The 23,963-nt window shown below is 35.6% G+C and overlaps 1 protein-coding gene and 1 pseudogene across 1 annotated transcript in view; one reads left to right on the plus strand and one right to left on the minus strand.

The window, feature by feature from the left end:
* Positions 1-23,963, minus strand: part of LOC118982820 (transcriptional regulator ATRX-like) — a gene marked incomplete at its 3' end in the record, with an annotated part of 144,896 nt that overhangs the window by 21,523 nt on the left and 99,410 nt on the right. Inside the window, exons 14-20 of the mRNA XM_037039990.1 lie at positions 18,557-18,650; positions 17,052-17,154; positions 14,807-15,025; positions 9,634-9,775; positions 7,195-7,304; positions 5,945-6,091; positions 5,619-5,796 (exon numbers count right to left, since the gene is read on the minus strand). Of these exons, the coding sequence (XP_036895885.1) occupies positions 5,619-5,796; positions 5,945-6,091; positions 7,195-7,304; positions 9,634-9,775; positions 14,807-15,025; positions 17,052-17,154; positions 18,557-18,650 (993 nt within the window). The remainder of the gene's footprint in view (positions 1-5,618; positions 5,797-5,944; positions 6,092-7,194; positions 7,305-9,633; positions 9,776-14,806; positions 15,026-17,051; positions 17,155-18,556; positions 18,651-23,963) is intronic.
* Positions 7,560-8,989, plus strand: LOC118982822 (secernin-3-like; annotated as a pseudogene).

Consider the following 23,963-nt stretch of genomic DNA (forward strand, 5'->3'; position numbering starts at 1 on the left):
TTGCACCCTCACTGGGTCTGCGTGTTTGCCACCCCAAGCCTGGGATCCGACAACCACCGCCTACAGTCCTAGGTCAGTACCAAAGGATCTTTCCTGGGAGACCCCGCTCCACCAGCTGCTGGCTCCGCTGCTCCTACTGGTCCGGCTGAATGGTTCGTTGTCATATTTCCATACAATTTAATTTTCTGTGTTTTGGCTGTGTTTTTGTTACTAAAACTTTGTTGTCTTTAAACCTGGTTGTGTGAGGAGGTACAGTGTTTCCACCTACGCCTCTACCTTGGCCGGAAGTCCGTAGCTAGCTTTGTATTAAAAGACTACATGTTTCTTTTGAATCCGAACCCCTATCCCCCCAAAAATACTTATATACAAGTGATTTAAATCAGCCGTCCAGAAATTTTTTGGCACCAGAGGCTAATTTTGTGCAATCAATTCTTCCATGGCTGAGGGTGGGGGTGGTGCACGGAGGGAGGGAAAAACGTGTAGCTCAGGTGGCAATATCAGGGAAGCGTCCCTCAATTGCTGTTTACCTCTTGCTGAGTGGCCCAGCTCCCAACAGGCCATGAACTAGTACCAGTCTGTGGCCCGGGGTTTAGGAATTCTAATTTAAATTATTTCCCCCATCTAATAATGCTCAAGTATTCATCAGGGTGTAGTGAAACAGGTATTCTCATGCACTCTTTGTGGGAAGTCTTAAGTTAACCTAAATCTGTTAAAGTGTAAATGTTTGCACCCTTTAATCCGTATTTCAATGTGTAGGAATTTATCCTAAGGACGTACTTTCACAAGTACTCAAAGACATACATTCTCTGAAGCACTGTTAATGTAGCAAACTGAAAACAACCTAAAAGCTTGTGGAAGGGGGTTTAATAAGCCTATGGTATAATGAATGATGCAGAACTAAAATTAATGATGCAGATGTCTAGGTACGAACCTTGAAAGTATGTGAAGAGCTTGGGACAGCAGTCACTAACCTCTTAGGCATCACACACCAATTTCAAGTAACAGGTCAGGGTACAGTGACAGAAGGTGGAGCTCAGCTGAGCTTTGCTTGTGGGAGATGGGGGAACCCATGGCTCAGGACAGAGCAGATAGTCTATACTAACAATATGACTTATGGCACAGGTGGCAAAGATAGCATATTCAGGCAATGCAGCATCTTCTTGACCTCTGTAGGGGCTAGAGACTAAAATCACCCATGTGAGTGGTCAACTATGTCCAGATGATTAAGTCCAGAATCTAGACACCAAGGCTCAGACGAGCATGACTGTTTGGCAATATTCCGTGTACATTGCCACACATCATTACTGAGAGAAGTAAGCAGTGTCTGCATAATCCCACTGACAGATCAGCATTGGAACTCCCTTGAGCCGTGCACTATGTGATTTTTCCTATTGCTCATTTTAATTTGTAACCTTTTACTGTAATAAACCATGACCATGAGTATAACAGCTTCCCTTGAGTTCTGTGAGTCCTAGTAAATTATTGAACCCCCAGGCGATCCTTAATAACCTCCAAACATTGCAACATAAAATACGTGCTAGTAAAAAAAAAAATACCCAGTGTGATTAAGAGATGGGAAGAGGATCTTAATAGACATTTTTACAAAGGAGACATACAAATGTCTAAGAGGCACACAAAAAGGTCCTCAATATACTAATAGTTGTGAAAATACAAATCAAAACCACAATGACATGTTACTTCACACATTAGCATGGCTATTATCAGATAACTAGTTCTGGGAAGAATATGGATAGAAGGGAACCCTTGTGCAATTTGGTAAAAATGTAAATTGGCATAGCCTTTAAGGAAAACAGTATGGAGGTTACTCAAAAAGAAATTAAAAACAGAACTACATCATGACCCAGCAATTCTACTTTTCAGTGAATATTCAAAGGAAATCATTATCTGAAAGAGACATTTGTACTCCCATGATCCTTACAGCGTTACTTACAATAGCCAAGACATGGAAATAACCTTAGTGCCTACTGATGAATGAATGGAGAGAGAAAATGTGGTGCATATGTACAATAAAATATTATTCGGCCATAAAAAAAGAAAAGATCCTACTATTTGGGAAAACATGGTAGTATACCCTGAGGGCATTATGCCAAATGAAACAGTGAGACAAAGAAAGATAAAATGGTGACTGAACTCAATTAAGTGAAATCTAAAAAAGCAAAACCAAACTCATAGTTACAGAGGACTGGTGGTTGCCAGAGATGGGGGCAAGAAGGGGGGATTATGGGTGCAAGTAGTCAAAAGGTATAATTTTCCCCTTAATAAATAAATCCTGGAGATGGGCTGTATAGCACTGTAACTGTAGTCAACAATGCTATATTATACATTTGAAAGTTACTGAAAGTAAATCTTTAAAACTGAATCTTCACTGTACTTTTCCATTATCAACTAGTCCCCTTATACCCTCCACGAGAGTAAATCTTAAAACTACTCATCATGAAAAAAAAATCTAACTATGTGTAGTGATGCATGTTAATTACACTTACTCTCGTGATCGTTTTGCAATATATACAAATATCAAATCATTAAGTTCCATACCTGAAACTAATATGTTTTATATCAATTATATCTATGTAAAAATAACAAAATGCACGCTTACATAAGCACAAAAAATTGCACAAGGACCTACATGAAAACAAGAGTGGGACAGGAAGGAAGGGAACTTTTACTTTTCAATATATACTTCTTTCTTCTGGTTGTATTTTGCTTAGGAATGTACACTGCTTTTTATAATTTAACTTCAAAAGCACTATTTATTAACATGACAATGGAAGGAGAGGGAGCCCTATCCTTAGTAAGGCTATCTGAGGGAGAAGTAGAAAACAAGACTAAAGGTAAATCTACTCATTAATAAATGGGTCAATAAAAAGTAAAATATTATCCATATTTTGTTTACTTAAATAGAATTATATGTAACATTTCCCAACATTAAAATTTTGTACATGTTTAAAATAGTTTTATCTTAAAAATATTTTTTTTGGATAAACTCATTCAAATGATATGTAAATGAAGTGACAGGGTTTAATAGCTATATTTGGAAATCGTTTCAGAGAATGCACAGGGAAAATACACCCATGAGGCTCTAGGGAGCAGAAGGAAAGGGATTTAGAAAAGAGGCTTAGAGATCTCCTGTTTCAAAATTCAAGCCTGACTGAAATGATTCGCTGCACTATGGAAATTTGTCATTATTTTATATAATAACACAATCAGATCTATCTCATTGTTTAATTCAAACATTAACTTGAATTAATATTGTGTGTTCATGTGCGTGTAAAAATATAAAGTACTTATTGGTGCTACGCTATGGATAAACCTTGAAAATTTTAAAACATCATGCTAAGTGAAAGAAGGCAGATATTGTAAGACTCCAGTTTTACAAAATGTCCAGAAAAATCTTTGTGAAATGTCCAGAACAGGCAAATCCACTGAGAAAAAAACTAGATTGGTGGTCTCCAGGGCATGGGAGAGAGAATACACGTGAAAACAGTATTCTACAATAGAGAAACCTGGCCAAAACTACCTTAATCGAGTGATGAAAGTTCACATCATCACGATATCATGCAGATTTAATGTACTCCAGGTATCATGTGACAAGAAGGGTACTTCGCCTCTAGTGTGTGTGTGTGTGTGTATGTATATATATATATATATATGTGTGTGTGTGTATATATATATATATATGATTTCAAAAACCTATAACCCTCATCTAATCACAAAAAAACAAGTATAGACTAGTAAACATTCTAAAGGATACTTGAACAGTACTCCTCAAGACAGACAAAATAATGAAAAATAAAGTTTGACAAACTGTCACAGTCCAGAGGAGATCTTGGAAACATGACAAATGAAATGCAATTGAATCCTGGAACAGAATGTGGACATTAATAGAAAAATTGGGGAAACTCAAAATATAGTTTTGGGTTTGGTTAACATGTCAACAATGTATCAATTCCTTATTTTTGACAAAACTACCGTAGATATTGGTGGGGGGTATAGGTACAGGGTATACAGAAGCTTTCTTTACTATCATTTCAACTTTTCTATAAGTAAAAAATTATTTCAAAATAAAGTTCATTTGAATGGCACTACATTCTTTACATGAAATAACAAATACTACCCTTGATGTTAGGAGGTTTAATTTATTTATTTCTTCATGAACAAGTCAACACATTAAGCATCTGAAACAACTGTTTTGAATCATTCCAAAGAAACCTTGTGAAGAATATGCTACAAAACTATTCACTAGCTTGTATTTCTGTGACAATGAAACTGCCACAGGACTTAGAGACAACCACTTTAATCATGAGAAAAAGCTAAACATATTAGTAAGCCTTACTGTTGCAATGGTAAAGTTACTTTGGTACACCTTAATTACATCATCATCTAAAAAAGAGGCAAAAGGGTAGAAACTTTCAGTTAGAAGATGAGTAAGAGTAAGATGAATAAGGTCTAAGGATCTAAATGTGTAACATGATGACTGTATTAAATAACTGAAATTTTCTAAGAGTAGAATGTAAACGTTCTTACAAAAAAAGGTAAATATGTGAGGTGGTAGATGTGTAGCTCAAAGGGGGAATCCCTTCACAATGTGTATCAAATCATCATGTTGTGCACTCTAAGTATCTTACAATTTAATGTGTCAATTATACCTCAATAAAGCTGAAAATACAAATAAATAAACTAAAACAAAAAGAGGAAAACGCATGGATTCTAAAGAATATTGTTATTTTTTGGAGTGAAAAATTAGACTTTCTGAACAAATATCTAAAGTCTCGATTGTGTATTAAGTAATTAGATAGGACAAGATGAATACTAAAAGGAAAAATTATAGATACAAATTAATGTTTAAAATTAATTAGTCTTGTGGATAGTACAACTTGCTGCTTTTCTTAGTAGCAACAATGAGTCAAATATTTGGACCTTGCAGCATTAAGATTATTGTCATAAGGATCAGCAATATTGCAATTATTAACCTTGCATAGTAATGACACTTTAAAAGAAAAAATATATGCAGCAATTCTTCTAAATCACATGAAGTTGGCAAAGAAACTTAAGAACTGTTTTCACAGTATAAAGTGTGCTCTTGTTATCATCTAATATTCAGACACTTGGAAATCTCTGCAATTGTGACACAGGCATGTGACTCTGAAAACCTCAAACACTTCCAGACTCAGCAAGTGCATTCTGAACAGCTGGCAACATTAAGGGTGATTATGTCTTCACAAAATTATATCAAGAAACAAAAAAGAGACAAACAAAAGCCCTGGCTGGGTGGCTCCATTGGTTGGAACATCATCCCAAACAACAGAAAGTTATGGGCTGGATTGCTGGGTCAGGGCAAGTATGGGAGGCAAACGATTGATGTTTCTCTCTCACACTGATTCTCCTTTCTCCCTTCCTCTCTCTCTAGAAATCAATGAACATATCCTCAAGGGAAGATTTTTTTAAAAGGAAAACTATAAATGAAACAAATGAAGGATAACGATAAATTAAACAAAACCAGCTATTGGTGGTTGCTCAATTAGTATTTGTTAAATAAAACATAAACCTCATTTTTTCTTGAACTTGCTTCCGCCTCTCAGTGCCTGTTAATATCTTACCTGGATCAACCAAAGCTTTGTTGAATATTTCTTTAAGTTTCCTACTCTTGACATTCCTTCCTTGAGCAAGATTTCTGTACATCTCATAGCCTATGATCATAACACCACCATCTTCCTGCCACCTCTGAAGCATATAGCTTCTCTCCTGAGGACGTTTCACAGTTGCCAATTCAGAGACCTTTCATGGGAAAATAGAGTTTAAAAGGAAGATATCAGTAATGTACAAATACTAAATACCCCATTGGAAACATGCATCGTTAATAATGAAAAATCATTTTACTATACTAATTTCATGCAGTTATTTTAGTAATAAAACATTAAAGTACCTCAAGCTTCTCCTCATCTTTTAATCCTTCTTGCCACTTCTCAAATTCATTCATCCAATTCAAAGCAGTATTAAGCGGACAAACCACTAAAGCTGTACTGAAATCCAACTTCTCACACAAAAGAACTGTATGAAGAAAACTCACCACCTACAAGAAAGCAAATTAAGATGCCACCTCCATTTCAATATCCACAAAAAAGTTCATAAATCAAGCAAATCTTACAATAGTTGTTTTTTTTTGTTTTTTTTTGCTTTAAACAATAAATGCTCACAATTTCCAAACCAGGAGAAGTACAGGGGAAGAGATATCGTAATGTAAAAATAGGGGGTAGGACTACATGACATTTAAGACCCAACTCTAAAATCCATGAATCTTTGATCAATAATAATAATATGACTATAAAAAGTAAGCACACCAAAAAATCTACTTAACTTCCTGGTCTCTACAGAACATTCCCACTACGTTTCAGAAAATACCACTGCCCATTTAAGAGAGAATTGCGTTACAGAGTACTTTTTTCATTTTAAACAGTTCTGAATCTAGAATAATTCTTATGGATTAAAATTAACACATATATTACTAATTTCACATCTCTGCTACAATTACTGCCATTCAGAAATATATTGTGTTGCCCCGGCTGGTGTTGCTCAGTGGATTGAGCGCAGGCCTGCGAACCACACGATCGCGGTTCGATTCCCAGTCAGGGGCACATGCCTGGGTTGCAGGCCAGTTCCCAGTTCCCGGCAGGGGACGCACGAGAGGCAGCCATGCATTGATATTTCTCTCCCTCTCTCCTTCCCTTCCCCTCTAAAGATAAATAAATAAAATCTTTAAAAAAAAAGAAATATATTGTGTTAATGGTGAAAAATATTTCATGTTCTCATTAATATAGGAGGACAGACTGTTAGAAACTTGTAAAGGAAGTTCTCTCCTCCCTCAGAAGCTTTGCAGTTTTTATTGGCCTATAACCCCATTCCTTCACTTCATTAGGATCTCTGCTCAAATATCACCTCCTAAGAGACACTTTCCCACCTCTATTTTCCCTTAATATTTACCATCTGAAAATACATATTCTTATTTTATTTGATTAAAATATCTCACCACTACCAGTATAAGCTTCTTAGGGGAGAGACCTTATTCTTCTTGTTTACTGCTTTATCTCCAGCCTCTATAACTATGCAGGAACATAACAGAATCCCATATTCTTGAATTAATAAGTGCACAAGAACAGAATACCTTCATGTTCTTACCTGTAAAGTCTTACCAAGGCCCATGCAGTGGGCAAGAATGCATCCTGAGCCTGGAGATTTCTTCGTTTTTTTTACAGACTCACAGCAGCAATCCCACATAAACTGAACACCTAAAAATAACAGCTTCATTAAGTTTGATTTAAAGACCCAAGTTAAAAATCTTCCTTTATAAACAGATCAAAAACATTACCAAAATATCTAAGAAACAGAACTCTAAAAAACAAATAAAGAATCTCTTCAATGTAAATGAGGATAACCCCTTTAACTAGAAAAAAGCCAGTGGGAAAAAAAACACACACAAAAAGGTGACTTTCCTTCATTCACCTGATCTAGGATAGCACAGCAGACCTTCTCCATTCCCTGCGATGGCCCAGAGAGACATGAGTAATCTAAGCTAGACACTTTATCCAAAGAAGAAACAGATTTCTATCAAATACACTTTCAGCTTTATTGAGTCAATCAGGAAACAGGAGACAACTTATCATTTCTTCCTGTATTCACTAGTACAGACTACACAAGAAAGGGGGCTGAGTCAGAAGAAGGGAAATAAATAGCATATGATCTCACTCACATGTGGACTCTAGTGAACAGAATAAACTGGGGAACAAAATAAAACCAGAGGCATGGACACATGGAACAGACTGATAGACCTCAGAGGGGAGAGGGGGTGAGGGGACTGGAAGAGCCTAGCTAAAGAACATACATGCACATATGCAAAAGCCCATGGACACGAACAACATCATGGGGAAGGGTGGAACAGGGACTGGGGGTAGGGGGGAGGGGGTGGGAATGAGAGACATCTGTAATAGTGTCAACAATCAAAAAAAGAAAAAGAAAAATACAGCCAGAGTAGAAACTGTGAAGAGGACAGTATGCCATTTAGCTATCACAGAAGTTTGTTGATAGCTGATAAGAATGAATCTTGGAGTCTGAAGAACAGGAAAGTACTGGACAGCAGAAAAAGTGTGAGAGGGAGGGGAGCGGGAGAGAGAGACACACATGTGTGAGAGAAAGAGGAATCAATCAGCTGCCTCTTAGACATGCCCTGATGAGGGATAGAACCTGCAACCTAGAAGGAGTTCATAATACTTCTAATCTGCATTCTTTAACCACCAAGATCAACAGGAAACACCCAAACATGAGAAAGTATGCTAAGGAGAAAGGTTGCTGAGATGGTAAAAAGGACTTTGATTTTGCACTAACATAACATACTCTTATACTGACACAGCCAAGATGACGATTTCACCAGGCAAATACTCTGAAGGCTACAAAAATATAAATAAAGACAAAGGAAACATAACTTCTGAAACAATGATGAAAATTCTCTGACATAAATAAACCAAGGGGCATTAATATGGAGGGAGAATTCCTAACCAGTGCAAGCAAAGTGTCTATTTTACCTCAAGGTTCCAACTCTCCTTGCAGTCATTTCTTTACTTTGACTTCTGATCCTAAGAAATCTGTTTTTAAGCCTTTTATATGTGTGCCAAATATTTCACAACTATTAGACATCAATTAACCAGTATTTGAACTTGAAGATCTAGTTAAAAAGGAGCCACACTGTAAGATTAGGACTGACAGAAGAAACCCACTCTACCAAGAGCATCAATAGGTACTAAAAGCAGCAGATAATAAAGAGGAAACACCTCAAACAATGTTGGACAACACCAGGAAATGGGAGAAAGAACTATTCAAAGAGATAGAATCAATTCTTCAAAACAAGCATCGCGATGAGGGTAAAAGCGTTAATCCTTTTCCTCAGTGTGCAAAAGATGAAATTCACACTTAAATCTCAAATACTAGTTCTTAATGGTCATATAAATGGTCAGCAATCTTCCTCAAAGAATCAATCACGTTGGTAACTAATAGAAACCTAGTGTGAACATATATGATTATTCTTTAATAGCATCCAAGTGATAGCTTCACTATTAAAGCTGCATAAAATTGCTAAAAGTACTGAAAAAGAAAATAACACTAAAATTAGACACAGATATCATGGGCTAGCCAGTTGTTGCATCACAGTAACAAAGAGAGGAAAGGGATAATTTGGTTATCATTCTAATACCAATATAGGAATATCGTTAAGAAATGTACCTCAAAACACTGAAATCAGATTGCCTGAAGAAGGCTTTGAGCTAACTGTAACTCTCCCTACCTCACAGCTGACGTTAGGCAACCACTGCAGATTGGGTGAAATCCACTAGCCATATACACCCATTTGTAAGTGGCACTTACTTTCCCTTTTCTAAAATGCATCATCATGGCAATCATTCGGTTTACTCCTCCCTCATTTGCTTATATTCTCCATAAGGACATGGATCATGTTTGTTTTGCTCACCAATGTACCTCCAGTGCTTAGCAGAATGTGAGACACGGAGAAAATGCCAAACATTGGTAAAACTGAATTTAAGATGCTTTAATCATCTAACAGGTTCTTACCATCTACTTGATGGGGTTTCAATTTGATAACCATATTTCGATGAACCTGCACCAATGGTTCTTTGGTTTCTTCATCTTCATCTAAAACCAACTTAGTTGTTATTGGACACTTGGTGGGTGAAGCATCTTCAATTTCTATCACCTACAAGAAAAGGAGTTACAGTTAGACTCACAGATATCCTGCAAACAAGCTGGAGTATTACTCTCACTAAAAGATATTTTTCTAAATGTTTACTAAAAACATACCTACTTTGAAACTACACATCCAATATTCTGGTTCAGTAAGACCAGGATAGACCACCAGTTTACGTGTTTTAAGATGTTAAAAACCTCCACAAGACTTTGAATGATTGTGGGAATGTCAGTACTGTAGCACATCAGTTCGCATCGGGGATATCTCAACACATGTTATAGGTAGAGCTGTGAGAAAAGAACTGCTCTAAACTAATTTATGGTGCCACCACTAAAATTTGAATATGCATGTGGCTTCAAAACAGGAATAACTCTATTCTAAAGGACATTTGAAAATGTACAAAGACACTTTTGTTGTCACAATGACTGGTCTGGACTGGTACTTAATGTAGGCGGAAGGGAAGGTAAATATAAATGTTCTGCAGTGTGAATGGCAGTCCCAAACAAAAACTGTTCTTCCCAAGATGCCAAAAGACTCTCAATGGAAATATGCTGGGAAATTAATAAATAAATAGAAACACTGATTTGAAAGCCATACACTCAAAAGTATGACAAGAACCTATAATACCCTCTAATTTCAAATGGGTAACAATAACTTCAAGGTATTTTAAAAATATGTAAATACACATGAACATGTATGCATAGGTTTTTTGCTGTCTTCTTCCAATGTGTAGCCATTACATAGTATACTCAAGAATTCCCATTTTCCAAATGGTACATACAAATATTCCCATTTTACAAATTAAAAAAAAAAAAACGGAGGAACAAACAAGTTAAATAACTTATACAAGGTCATACACCTATTAAGTACAAAAACACTAAGATTTATACCCAGAAGGTTGGGCTCTAGAGACCAACCTCTTAACCATAACACAGTATTACTTTAATGAAGGAAATACTGCCCTAGCTGGTGTGGCTCAGTGGACTGAGTGACAGCCTGAGAACCAAAGGGTCACTGGTTCAATTCCCAGTCAGGGCACATGTGTGGGTTGCAGGCCAAGTCCCCAGTAGGGGGTGTGTGACAGGAAACCACTGAGTGATGTTTCTCTCCCTCTCTTCCTCTCTAAAAATAAATAAATAAAATATTTTTTAAAAATAAAAACAACCTACAGAATTGTAATAGATTACCTGACTAGATATTGTACTTACATAAACCTATGAATGATATATACAAATCCAGATTAATACTAAGACAGACTGTGGGAGAGTATATATAGCACAGACTATTTAGATCCAAACTCTGTATGAACGAATTACTCATACTCTCTTAGCTTCAGTATTTCTCCATCTGTAAATTGGAGAGACTATAAACAGCCCTCACAGGCTGTTGTGGAAATTAAATAAGGCAATGTATGCAAAATGTATCTGACATAGACTAAATTTTCAATGTGTCCCAGCTTCATATCCCTGCAGCAAAGCCATTAGTCAAAATGGAAAACGCCCTGAATGTCTTATCTTGTTTTCAAGGTGTTGTAGGTAGAATCATAAACCAACCCTCTATATTGCCACCCTCTGGTGTAAACACCCTATACAATCCTATCTTTCCAAGTGTGGCTGAGGTCTGTAAATATGATGGGATATCATTCCCATAATTGGGTTACTAATCATTTAGGTCTGATGTAATCCAAAGGGATTATCCTCAGTGGATCCTGTCATTTAAAAGACTGATGTATAAGAGAAACTCTTCCTGGTCTCAAAGATGATCAAACCATATTCTGCTAACAAGTAAGCTGGGAAAAAAATCAGAAAGTCATAGATGAAAACTGCAGGTCTGGGTACACCTTAATTTCAGCTTGGTGAAACAGGGCAATGATCCAGTAGCTAAGCCCTTCTCAAATTCCTGACTTCTACAACTGTGAGGTACTGACTTTGTCATAAGATGCAACATTTGTGGTAATTTCTTAATGCAGCAATAAAAATTAATACACAAGGCTTTAACTAAGACTTTGGAAGCATAGGTTTATTAGTGATTTAGATGATGTAAGTGCCGTCTTCAGGATTAGAGATTAGTGAATCTTCTCCCCAAATGTAGGAGATAATTTATAAAGAAATTCCCATTTATTACCACCAAGTAGATGTGTTTATGTGCTCAAGCTATAAAGACAGTTTATATAACTAATAAAAATATATGGCAATGAAATAGGAGAACTTAGAAAAATGATAAACTAAGCTAGAGTAAAGAATTAATAATGACATGAAATATACCCCACATCTGAACTGATAATAGAAAAAATGAAAAAAAAAACATTTAACAAACACATTTTAAAAAAAGCTGAGCCAAATTTCTGGTGATGGCGATAAAGAACCATGATGTACAGTATATTATGAAATGATGCATTGAATATTAGGGGCCAAATTTACCCTCCTGCTGTAATCCATTAGAGAAGTAGACAATATATATGAAACAAATATTTTCAGACGCTGGAGAGCAGGCACAGAAAGGACATAAATTCCTGAGAGAATGAAGACCTACAAGTAGGGCTGGATTTGCATCACTTCCTAAAGGGACAACTATAAACCCACAGGCACCAGGTGTAAGACATTATAGTTGGAGACATAAAATTTACCACCAGAGGCACAAAGAAAAAGCTGAGATGAGACTCTTAGAATTTACAACATTCAAAACCAGCGACACATACAGAGTTTTGCTGGAAAGAGGGAAAATGAATTCATACTAAGTATATAGGAAAAAAAACCCCAAAACATTATTAATTCTAAGAAATGCATACAAAAAAGTACATACAAAAGAATGTAATCATTATACACCATGTGGATGTACACACACGTAGGTGCGCATGTAGGAGATACACATGCAATATGCACTATGTAGCCATCCTGTGGATATTTACATAGTTATAGTCATGTGAACACTGATTAATGATTTAACCAGAACTATGATATAATCATACTGAGAGAATGGGAAAAGGAAACTCTATCGTTGCTGTGTAGTAAATGAGAGCTAATTCCACAACTTCCTAAAAATGCAATGAGAAATAAAGACATAGCATAAGCATATTAAACAGAAACATAGAGGTAAAAGCAAAGAACTGAAGGTTCTTTCCTCTGAGTAGAATCCAGGCACAACAGAAATCTGTTAATTTGTTCAATGTACCTTTACTGTAATGTATGAGTTGAACTAAGCAGGGTGGGAAAAAGTAGGTTTATAGTTGTCATTACATGAAACACACTGTTTATTCTTATATTGTATTTATTAATTATATATTTGTATTACAACTGCAAACCTACTTTTGCCCATCCCTGCATATTCAATTTAATAAACATAAATATTTAATTAGAAAATAAACATGATAAACCAGTTAAAACTACATAGAATATGATGCTATATATTTAAATTGAAATAAAAGGGAGAAGAAAATATAGCATATACCATACACAGTGACTGTGATTATGTGAAACACAAATACAATACATATACTAATAATAATCAGAATGACTAAATTATCATAATACAGGATTTTGCCCTGGCTGGTGTAGCTCAGTGGATTGAGATCCGGCCAGCGAACCACACGATCTCAGTTCGATTCCCAGTCAGGGCACATGCCTGGGTTGCAGGCCAGTTCCCAGCAGGGGACTCAGGAGAGGCAACCATACATTGACATCTCTCTCCCTCCCTTCTTCTCTAAAGATGAATAAATAAAATCTTTAAAAAAATAATATAGGATTTTAATGTCTATTTGCCAAATTGTTGAAATTTTTTAAATAAAATTAACATCACAAAAACAGACCAGATTTAAAGTACTTCTAATTGTAATGTAAAAGGAAGTATATGTTACCGCCCAAGAGGATTTTTGCTAAAAACAAAGTGAATGTAAATCTGATCAGGCCTCTATATACAACTAACACTTAATAAGACATACAGGAACCAATAAAGATACAACACAGGGAAGCAACCAGCAAAACTCAGAATATAGGAAACTCCATACAAATAATCTGGCTTCCTGAACAAATAAACTATAAGGAAAACTTGAGGTTAAAAAAGACTTAAGAGACAGAGCATTCAAATGTAACATAACATGCACTAAGACCTTCTTAGGATTCTGGTTCATACCAAGTTTTTTTAGAAACCATTAGTGTTTTTGAGGAAAAGGAAGAAATTTTAAATAACTAGATATTTGGTATTATGGATTTATTGCAGTAATTCCATGAATTGTAGTAATGTTTAAAAAATTTTTATCATTTCACAATATATTCTAAATTATATACAAGGAAAATCAAATTATATATGATTTCTAAGACTTCCAAAAAATAATCTGAGGTGAGAGAATAGAAAAAACAAGCCTGGCCATCTGTTGGTAACTACTGAAGCTGGGTTACAGGTACAAAAATATTTCTAAAATTCTTCCCTCCATCTGTACATGTGATAAAAAATTTTTACAATAAAAAGTTTATTTAAACATTTTTCTATCTCAGATACAAAGTAAGCACATTGGTAATCGTTCAAGAACAGCAACTCTTCTCATCTACCTAATTATACTAATAAAGCCTAATGAAAACTGTCATTAAAAATCTTTATGCTGAGTGAAATAAGCCAGGTGTTGAAGGACAAATACCATATAATCTCACCTTTAACAGGAAGCTAAAGAACAAAACAAACAAGCAAGAAAAATATAACCAAAGACACTGAAATAGAGAACAGACTGACAGTGACCAGATGGGAGAGGGGAGGGAATTTCAGGGGAAATAAGGGAGGGATTTAGAGGAACCTATATAAAGGATACATGGACAACAACTGAGAAGGGTGGAAATGGGAGGGAGGGGGGAGCACGGGGGGTGGGATGGGATGAGAGTAATAGACAGAAAACTGTACTTGAAAAATAATTAAATAAATTTTAAAAAAGATAAAAAGTAAAAAAAAAATCTGTGGATGATTACAACAGTCTATTCTTATAATAATGAAATATATCCATGAATCTATGAAAGTCACATGTTCAAAAGAAATCATAAGTAAAAACTGCGTTACCTCTCTCAACTTCTCTCGCTCGCGCTCCCTCTCAGCAATACGTTTTCGCCTCTCTTCCTCTTCCTTAAGAGCATTTTGTGTTTCGGTTCTTAATTTATCATCTTTAAGAATTTTTCGAATTTTCTTTCTGCCTTTTCCAGGAGACTTGGAATCATCATTTTCATCTTCTTCCTCTTCCTCTTCCTCTTCATCGTCTTCTTTATCTCCTTCAGAATTACTCTATGGAAATTAAATAATCAAAGGTAAATACAACAAAATAGCATAAGTTATCCAATTCATATTAAAATATATAATAAACTAAGAAAAGGTGGACCAAACAGACTGAAAAGCTTCAGAATTATACTTTGCAGACCTGGCTGGTGTAGCTCAGTGGATTTAGTGCAGGCCAGCGAACCAGAGTATCGAGGTTCGATTCCCAGTCAGGGCACATGCCTGAGTTGCAGACCAGTTCCCAGCAAGGGACACACCAGAGGCAACCATACACTGATATTTCTCTCCCTCTCTCCTTCCCTTCCCCTCTAAAGATAAATAAATAAAATCTTAAAAAAAGAATTATACTTTGCAATAAAGAACATTATTAAGTCCTTGATGGTGTCACTCAGTTGATAGGAGTATTATCCTTTGAACCAAAAAGACAGTGGGCTCAGTTCCAGTCAGGGAGTAGCACCACGTTGCAGGTTCAGTCCCGTCATGACATATGCAAGAGACAACTCATCAATGTTTCTCTCTCACATCAATGTTCTCTCCCTCTCGATTTCCCTCCATTCTCCTCTCTCTAAAATCAATAAGCATTTTCTCTGATGACGATTTTTTTTTAAAAGCAGAGTATTAAAATACAAATAATCCCAAAAGAGGGGGAAAGGGACTGGCAGACTCTTTTCTAAGGAAGATCTAGAAATGTTCAGTAAACACATTAACAGATAGATAGTCAACATTACTTATCATTACGAAAATTCAAGTTGAAACCACAAATGAAATACTATTATGATGGCTACTTAAAAAAAAAGACAAAGAATAACAAGCATTGGTGAGGACATTGCAGCCTCTTGCATTAGGAAAACAATGTGACAATTCCTCAAAAAGTTAAATACATAATTACTGCATTAACTGGCCATTGCACTTCTTGGACTATAGTCAAACGAATCAAAAGCATGAGCCGTGGCCAGTGTGGCTCAGTGGATTGAGCACCACCCTGTGAACCAAAGGGCTGCTGGTTTGATTCCCAGTCAGGGCACGAGCCTACGTTTCGGCCAGGTACCCAGTAGGGTGCATGCAAGAGGCAACCACATATTAATGTTGCTCTCCCTCTCTTTCTCCCTCCCTTCCCCCCCTTCCTATAAAAATAAATAAATAAAATCTTTTAAAGAAAGAATCAAAAGCATAGACTCAAACACAAATGTGCACATCCACATTAATAACAGCATTATTCAAAACAGCCAGACATGGACACAACCCAAATGCCCATCAAACATACTGTGTGTCGTATACATGCAATGGAATGTTTTCTAGCCTTAAAAAAAGAAATTATGATACATTCTACAACATGAGTGAACACTGAAATCATGTCAATGACCATAAACCAGACATGAAAAGACAGGTATTATATGACTACACTTATATGGGCTACCTAAAAATAGGTAAACTCACAGACAAAATAGAACAGAGGTTATGATGGGCCAGAGGTAGTCAAGAACGAGGGGTTATTATTTAGTAGGTACAAAGTATGCAATTCTGAACATAATTAAGGCCACTGAATTGTACATTTATAAATGGTTAAAAGGGTTAAAAAAAAGAATCATCCCCAAAATAGAATACTGTTGGCATAATAAACATATTACACAGAACCTGCACTTCAAATAATTCTATTTACATTTAAAAAACTCAAATTGGCTAACTTTATTGCTAGAAAAAATTTATTCCTTGTGATTAATTATTCAGAATAAAATACTGTGTATCTTTAAAAAGTAGAACAATTCACATCAATTTTATACCCCTCAGAATGTGAAATAATAAGTTATAATAGCTTAAAATTTCAGTTACATTTAGTTAAGAAACAAAAATTGATGTCAAAATTGATACTTCTGCACCTCTATGAATTTAATATGTCAATCCTTCTACAAAAGTATAAAAGAAGGAAATAAACTGATAAAATTCGACAAACAAATGGAATGCAAAAGAGGTAGTAACACTTACATGGTCTACTGAACCAGTTACAATTCAAGCACATGGTAAATGTCATTATTACCTTGTTTTCACTGGATGAATCTTCTTGAACCTTAATGCGTCGCCTTTTCTTCTTCTGTTTATAACTCCGCTGATTTTCTTCCAATTCTGCTTTCTTTGCAGACCTAAGGAACATTTAAAATGCAAAATAAAATACTTCATGATGACTTTTGTTAAATGAATTATCTATTATTTTAGAACTGCTTACCTTTGGGTACATTCCTAAAAATTACAGAATGAACCAAAAAGCAAAATAACTTCACTAGGTTCCAGAATGATAGCCCTCAGTTCTTATCCAGTGATCAACATCTTAAGTTATTCACAAAAGAGATTTGGTATATGAGTAATAAGATGGATGAAGTGCTAATACACACATAAAATATTCCATATTTCTAAAAATTGCAGATTATAAAAATGGGATACTATTTCCTTATTATCACCTTATTCCAATTTTAAATAAAGTAAAAGACTTTCAGCCCTGCCTGGTGTGGCTCACTGGATTGAGCACCGGCCTGCTCAAGGCCCTTTGAACCAAAGGGCTACTGGTTCAGTTCCCAGTCAGGGCACACGCCTAGGTTGTGAGCCAAGTCCCCAGTAGGGGACACATGAGAGGCAACCACAAAGATATTTCTCTCCCTCTTTCTCCTTCCCTTCCCCTTTCCCTAAAAATAAATATAAATAAAATCTTTAAAAAATTTTTACAAGTATAGACCACTCTGTAGACATACACATACACAGATTGCCCATTTAATAAATTATAAAAGGATCATTATTCTGAATGATACTAAAAAATTTAGATTGGTTAGCATTATTCTAAAACACTATGCTACAAAGCAAAATTTTAAATAACTGTAATCTAGATCAGTGGCTTTATATACTAGGAGAACAAACACATCTTAATTCTTGTAATACTAGTAGTACTAGTAAGACCAGTAAATAGCATTCATGGAACACTTACTATTTGCCAAGTAAGCACTATTCTAAGCCCTTTAAAAAAACCATCTAATTTAATAATGCCCACAATAATCAGTAAAGTAAGTACTATTTTATAACCGCTCATTTTACAGATGAGGAAACTAAAGCATAAGGTATTCCTTCCTACAAATAGAAAATAGTAATGCCAGGAATTGGACTGAGGCAGTTTGTCTATAGAGTCTCTTATCTACTACACTGTAACTTCCCCCCACAACAACCAGGGTGCATATGGGAGGAAGCCAATCGATGTTTCTCTCTCACAACAATGTTTCTCCCTCTCTCTCTCCCCCCCACACCCTTCCTCTAAAATCAATAAAGGTATCCTCTGGTGAGGATTTAAAAAAAGTGTTTTTGCACACTGAAAATTCACCTCATTTAAAACACATGTGATTCAATTACACATTTGTATGTACTTTTTAAAACTAATAATTTTAACAATTACATTCAGATAAAATATTAAATATTAGTAATAGCAAACTTTCTATGAATAATTTAAACATGGTTATTCAGATTATTTTCTTAAAATTTTTGAAAAAACAATATAATACTTACCTTGTTCTGGGCCTTTGTTCATCTTCAGATTCACTAACTTCTTCACTAACTCCTGATTCCAGAAAATCTGAATCTTCAGATTCTTCACTGCTCACTTGAAGAAGAAAACATATAAAGTTATTAAATACTTTCCAATACAAATGTAATTCATTTATTCTGTTGAGAACTTATTTCTATTAAAACTTAGATCACCATGAGAATGTCTGTAATATATACACTAACGGGTACTATATAATACAGATTAGAGCAATAAATGGTTCAAATGGTATTTATAAAAATAATTGAGAAGTATCCCAACTATGACTATAAACCTATGGTTCTACATTGAAATAAGTATTAACTGTGTATGAATTTTACAAGAATTTACCTGTCAATGAAATAGATATATCCATAAATTATCAAAGGTAAATGAAGTAAAATAAAATAATTCTGGTTATTCAAAACAAGCAAAATAGACTGTCATGATGGAATAAGGGTGATTATAGACTTTCTGTCATTTATGTGAACTAAAAACTATGAATACATAAAGAAATGACCTAAGAACTCTGAAAAGAAAACAATAGTAGATAGACTAGGGACTAAAATTAAAATTTGAATCATAATCCCTATAAAATTGGGGGTGTGGAAGATGGCTGTTGAGTATAATATTTTCCCTCCTTCCTTTCCTGCTTTTGAGAGAGGACGGCAGGTTAAATTCCAAAACTACACAGAGAACGCAATTTATGGCAGAACTTTGGGAGAACCCCATTTCTAGCTACAGTACAGGGAAATAAAAGCTGGGCCTTGCATATCACAAGAATATAAGGGAAATCCCTGATTTTTTTATCTTCAAAAAAGTTTGTGAGTTCCATGCTGGGAACTGGCCTGCAACCCAGGCATGTGCCCTAACTGGGAATCGAACTGTGATCATGTGGTTCGAAGGCCCGCACTCAATCCACTGAGCTACACCAGCCAGGGCTATGTTCAAAATTTTATTTTTCTTCACCAAAATTGTCACTATGACACAGGCATGTAAAATCCCAGCAGAAAACCCATTTTTTCTGGCTATAGGAAGCCAAGCAGGGAAAATACAAGATGAGTCTGAAATATCGTATGATGCCAGAAAGTAAAGCAGTGTTCAGAAAGTGATTGATGGAGGCACATTCAAAGGACACAAGATCCAACTGGAAGGACCTCCCCATGAGCCAAACTTGTAACAATTTGAGCAACAGAATGAACCACTGGAGTATAACGAATAGAGTAAAATAAGTAGCTTTAAGTCCATGTTACTATAAGTAATGGGATACAAATAGAGGAAAATAGACAGCTTTTCCTTAAAATTATTAAATGTAGAAGAAATGAAAGAAATAGAAAATTACCACTAGACAAACATCACACTAAAAAACTGCTTCAGGGAAGAAGGATGCTAAAATTAATGGGCTAATATGAGAAACAGAAGATTTGCAGATTTTCAAAGTACTTCCCTACAAAATACTCATTAAATATCAATAGAAAAATATTTTTTACAGTGGAAAAACACAGCAGACAACAATTTAACCAAGTAATTAAGTTTCACATTACCAGTACTAAGACATTGTCATCATTTACCCGGTATGATACAATGAGGATTCTCTATCATTTTTGTGGTATTCATGCCAAACTGCATAAGCTCAATCTAATCATAGGAAGATATTAAACAAATAGACACAGAGGGACAGTCTAGAATATAACTGCTCAATATTCTTCAAAGTGTAAAGGTCATGAAAGAAAAGACAGAGGAACTGTCACATTTGGAGACAACATTACAACTGAATGCAATCAGGAGTCCTATATTGGATTTTGAAGCACAAAAATGACATTAGTGGACAAAGATCTATCTATATTTACTTCAGAGGTCAGAAAACGTTTTATGTAAAAAGTATGATGGTAAGTATTCACCATTTTGTAGGTTATATGGTCTCTGTTGCAACTACTCATCTGTACCCAACTTTGCCTTAATAAATACATGAAACCAGTGAGTAAGTATGACTGTGTGGCAATACAACTTTGTTCCTGAAAACAGGAGGATGGTTACATTTAGACTACTGGTGTCATTTGCCAACACTTGGTTTAGTTAATAGTAATGTGTCCATCACTGTTCATTTCCTGTCTTTGATTACTGTACTATCTAATATATATAAGGGGTTAGAGAAGCTCACTCAAATGTATGTGGTAACTCTGTACAATTTTTGCAACATCTCTGTAAATCGAGAAATATCTCAAAATAAGAATTTTTGAAAAGATTTACCATGACCTGAGATCAAAATGAAAGTTGTTCTTTCATTTTTCTGTTATAGAAAAATAACATTAATATCATTTAATACAAAGGCAATGATTACATTTTTAAAAACATCATCAAAAGAGCTTATAGAACTTTTGCAAATTTAGGTGAAAATTAAATTTTGTATGTTGTACTTGATTTAATAAGTAAGCTATAGTCTTTTAAATTCTTCCTACTGCCCAACTGAAGTTTCCAGACAATAGAAGGACACAAGAGTACGCAAAACTTGGAAAATCACTCAATTACAAGTACAGTATGAATCACTGCAATCATAATACATATTAAAAACACAAATGATGTGATTTTAATTTTCTCCCTTACACGCACACACACATGCACACACACACACACACACAAACCACAAGGCTAATAAATTACCCACAGAAGACAGTGAAAACATAGGTCACAGAAAAGCTGGGTTTTAATATAGCATTTCAAATGTAATTGTGCCCACTAAAGGACTCTATCTTAGCTGAACCCCTGTGGCAAAAATCAGTAATTATCCTTTTATTTAAGATGCAAAGGAATTCATAGTTATGTAACTTGCTGCAAAGAAATTTATGAGATAAGGATTCACAAAAAGATGTACTATTATTTATTTATTAACATAGAAATGTTCATGACATATTAAATATCTATATATGTTGAGGGGGACCTCATCCTTTGTTTCTGTAATGGGTAACTACTGCTCAAAGACCTTTAAATGTTCAGCAATCCAAGATTTTTTTTTTGCTTAGCCCTCCATTTGCACATTACAGAGATCCACTACGCAATCTCAATTATTTTTTTAACTGTTGTTCGAATACAGTTTTGTTTTCTACTCCCATCTCAGCCCACCCTCCCAGTGTTCCCCACCTCCCTCCCATTTCCACCCCCCTTAGTTGTTCTCCATGTGTCCTTTATACTAGTTCCTGCAAATCCTTCCACCTTTTCTCCTGAAATTCCCTCTCCTCTCCCCTCTGGTCGCTGTCCCCCAGTTCTCTATTTCAGTGTCTTTGGTTATAATTTGCTTGTTTGTTTGTTTTGCTGTTTAGCTTCCTGTTAAAGGTGAGATCATATGGTATTTGTCTTTCAACAACTGGCTTATGTCACTCAGTATAATGCTTTCCAGTTCCATCCATGACGATGCAAAGGGTAGGAGCTCCTTTTTTCTTTCTGCTACATAGAATTCCATTGGGTCTATGTACCATAGCTTTTTTTTTTTTTTTTAAAGATTTTCTTTATTTATTTATCTTTAGAGGGGAAGGAGAGAGGGAGAGAAACATTTGCCTTTTGTGCATCCCCTGCTGGGAGTTGGCCTGCAGGGAACTGGACTACAACCCAGGCATGTGCCCTGACTGGGAATTGAACTGCGATCCTCTGGTTCGCAGGCCCGTGTACCATAGTTTTTTGATCCATTCATTTACTGATGGGCACCTAGGTTGCTTCCAACTCTTGGCTATTGTAAATTGTGCTGCTATGAACATTGGGGTGCATAGGTTCTTCGGGATTAGTGTTTTAGGGTTCTTAGGATATAATCCCAGCAGTAGAACTGCTGGGTCAAAAGGTAGGTCCATTTTCAGTTTTCTGAGAAAATTCCATACTGTTTTCCACAGTGGTTGTACCAGTCTGCAATCCCACCAACAATGAATGGATTAGGGTCCCCTTTTCTCCACATCTTCTCCAACACTTGTTGTTTGTTCCTTTGTTTATGGTGGCCATTCTGACCGGTGTAAGATGGTATCTCATTGTGGTTTTAATTTGCATCTCTCTGATAGCTAGCGATATTGAGCATCTTTTCATGTGTCTCTGGATCTTCTGTATGTCCTCCTTGGAGAAGTGTCTGTTGAAGTCCTGTGCCCACTTTTTAATTGGGTTAGTTGTCCTCTTAGAGCGGAGTCGAGTAAGTTCTTTGTATATCTTGGAGATTAAACCCTTGTCTAAGGTATCATTGGCAAATATGTTTTCCCAAACAGTTGGTTCTCTTTTCATTTTAATACTGTTTTCTTTAGCCGTGCAAAAGCTTTTAATTTTGATGAGATCCTATATGTTTATTCTTTCCTTTATGTCCCTTGCTCTAGGGGACATATCAGTAAAAAAGTTGCTGTGTGGAATATCTGAGATTTCCTTGCCAATGTTCTCCTCTAGGACTTTAATGGTGTCACAGCTTATATTGAAGTCTTCTGTCCACCTTGAATTTATTTTGGTGTATGGTGTAAGTTGGTGCTTGAGTTTCATTTTTTTGCACCTAGCTGTCCAGTTCTCCCATCAACTAGTTTTGAGGTTTTAAAAATATACCATGACAACCTCAAAGACCTGACAGTCATCCTAGACTTTTATTTTTAATATCAGCTAATAACAATTCAATCTCCTATGTAACTCAAGTCTTCTTCTTCACTTGGCATCAACTATAGCAACATCCTCCCCAAAACAGACTCAAAGCCTTCAGTCCCACGGAACACCAGGCAACTAATCTGATCTTCTTACATCCTTCACTGGGTTGTGCTGAGGTTGGAATTGAGTAATGAATGTCCTCTGTGCCTTCATGTAGGTGCCAAATGTGTTTAAGCTGTCAATTTATGAAATGTACAGTTTCTGTATACGATATTTTGCCATGTATAATGAGTACTTTTTGTTCAAATTTTTGAGGGAAAAATAAGGGATGTGCATTATACGTGAGTAGCACTAATTACTACATAAACCTATCTATAGAAATGTTTTTAATTCTTTTGTTTATGCTTAAGCATTAAAAGGGTAACTCTAGAAAGCAATAATGATACCTGTATGCAAAATAATACCCTCAAATATGATCATTGGTTTTGTTTCTAAATATAAATATATAATTTAATTAATAAATTAAAATGGCCCTGGCTGGCATAGCTCAGTGGATTGAGCACGGGCCTGCGAACCAGACGATCGCGGTTCGATTCCCAGTCAGGGCACATGCCTGGGTTGCAGGCCGGTTCCCTGCAGGCTAACTACCAGCAGGGGATGCACAAAAGGCAACCATACATTGATGTTTCTCTCCCTCTCTCCTTCCCCTCTAAAAATAAATAAATAAATAAATAAAATCTTTAAAAAAAAATAAATTAAAATGAAAGATTTTTTTCCTGAAAGTTTGAACCAAAA

This window comes from Sturnira hondurensis, unplaced genomic scaffold, assembly GCF_014824575.4.
Source record: "Sturnira hondurensis isolate 20B ecotype Veracruz unplaced genomic scaffold, ASM1482457v3 Scaffold0002270, whole genome shotgun sequence".
Classification (NCBI taxonomy): Eukaryota; Metazoa; Chordata; class Mammalia; order Chiroptera; family Phyllostomidae; genus Sturnira; species Sturnira hondurensis.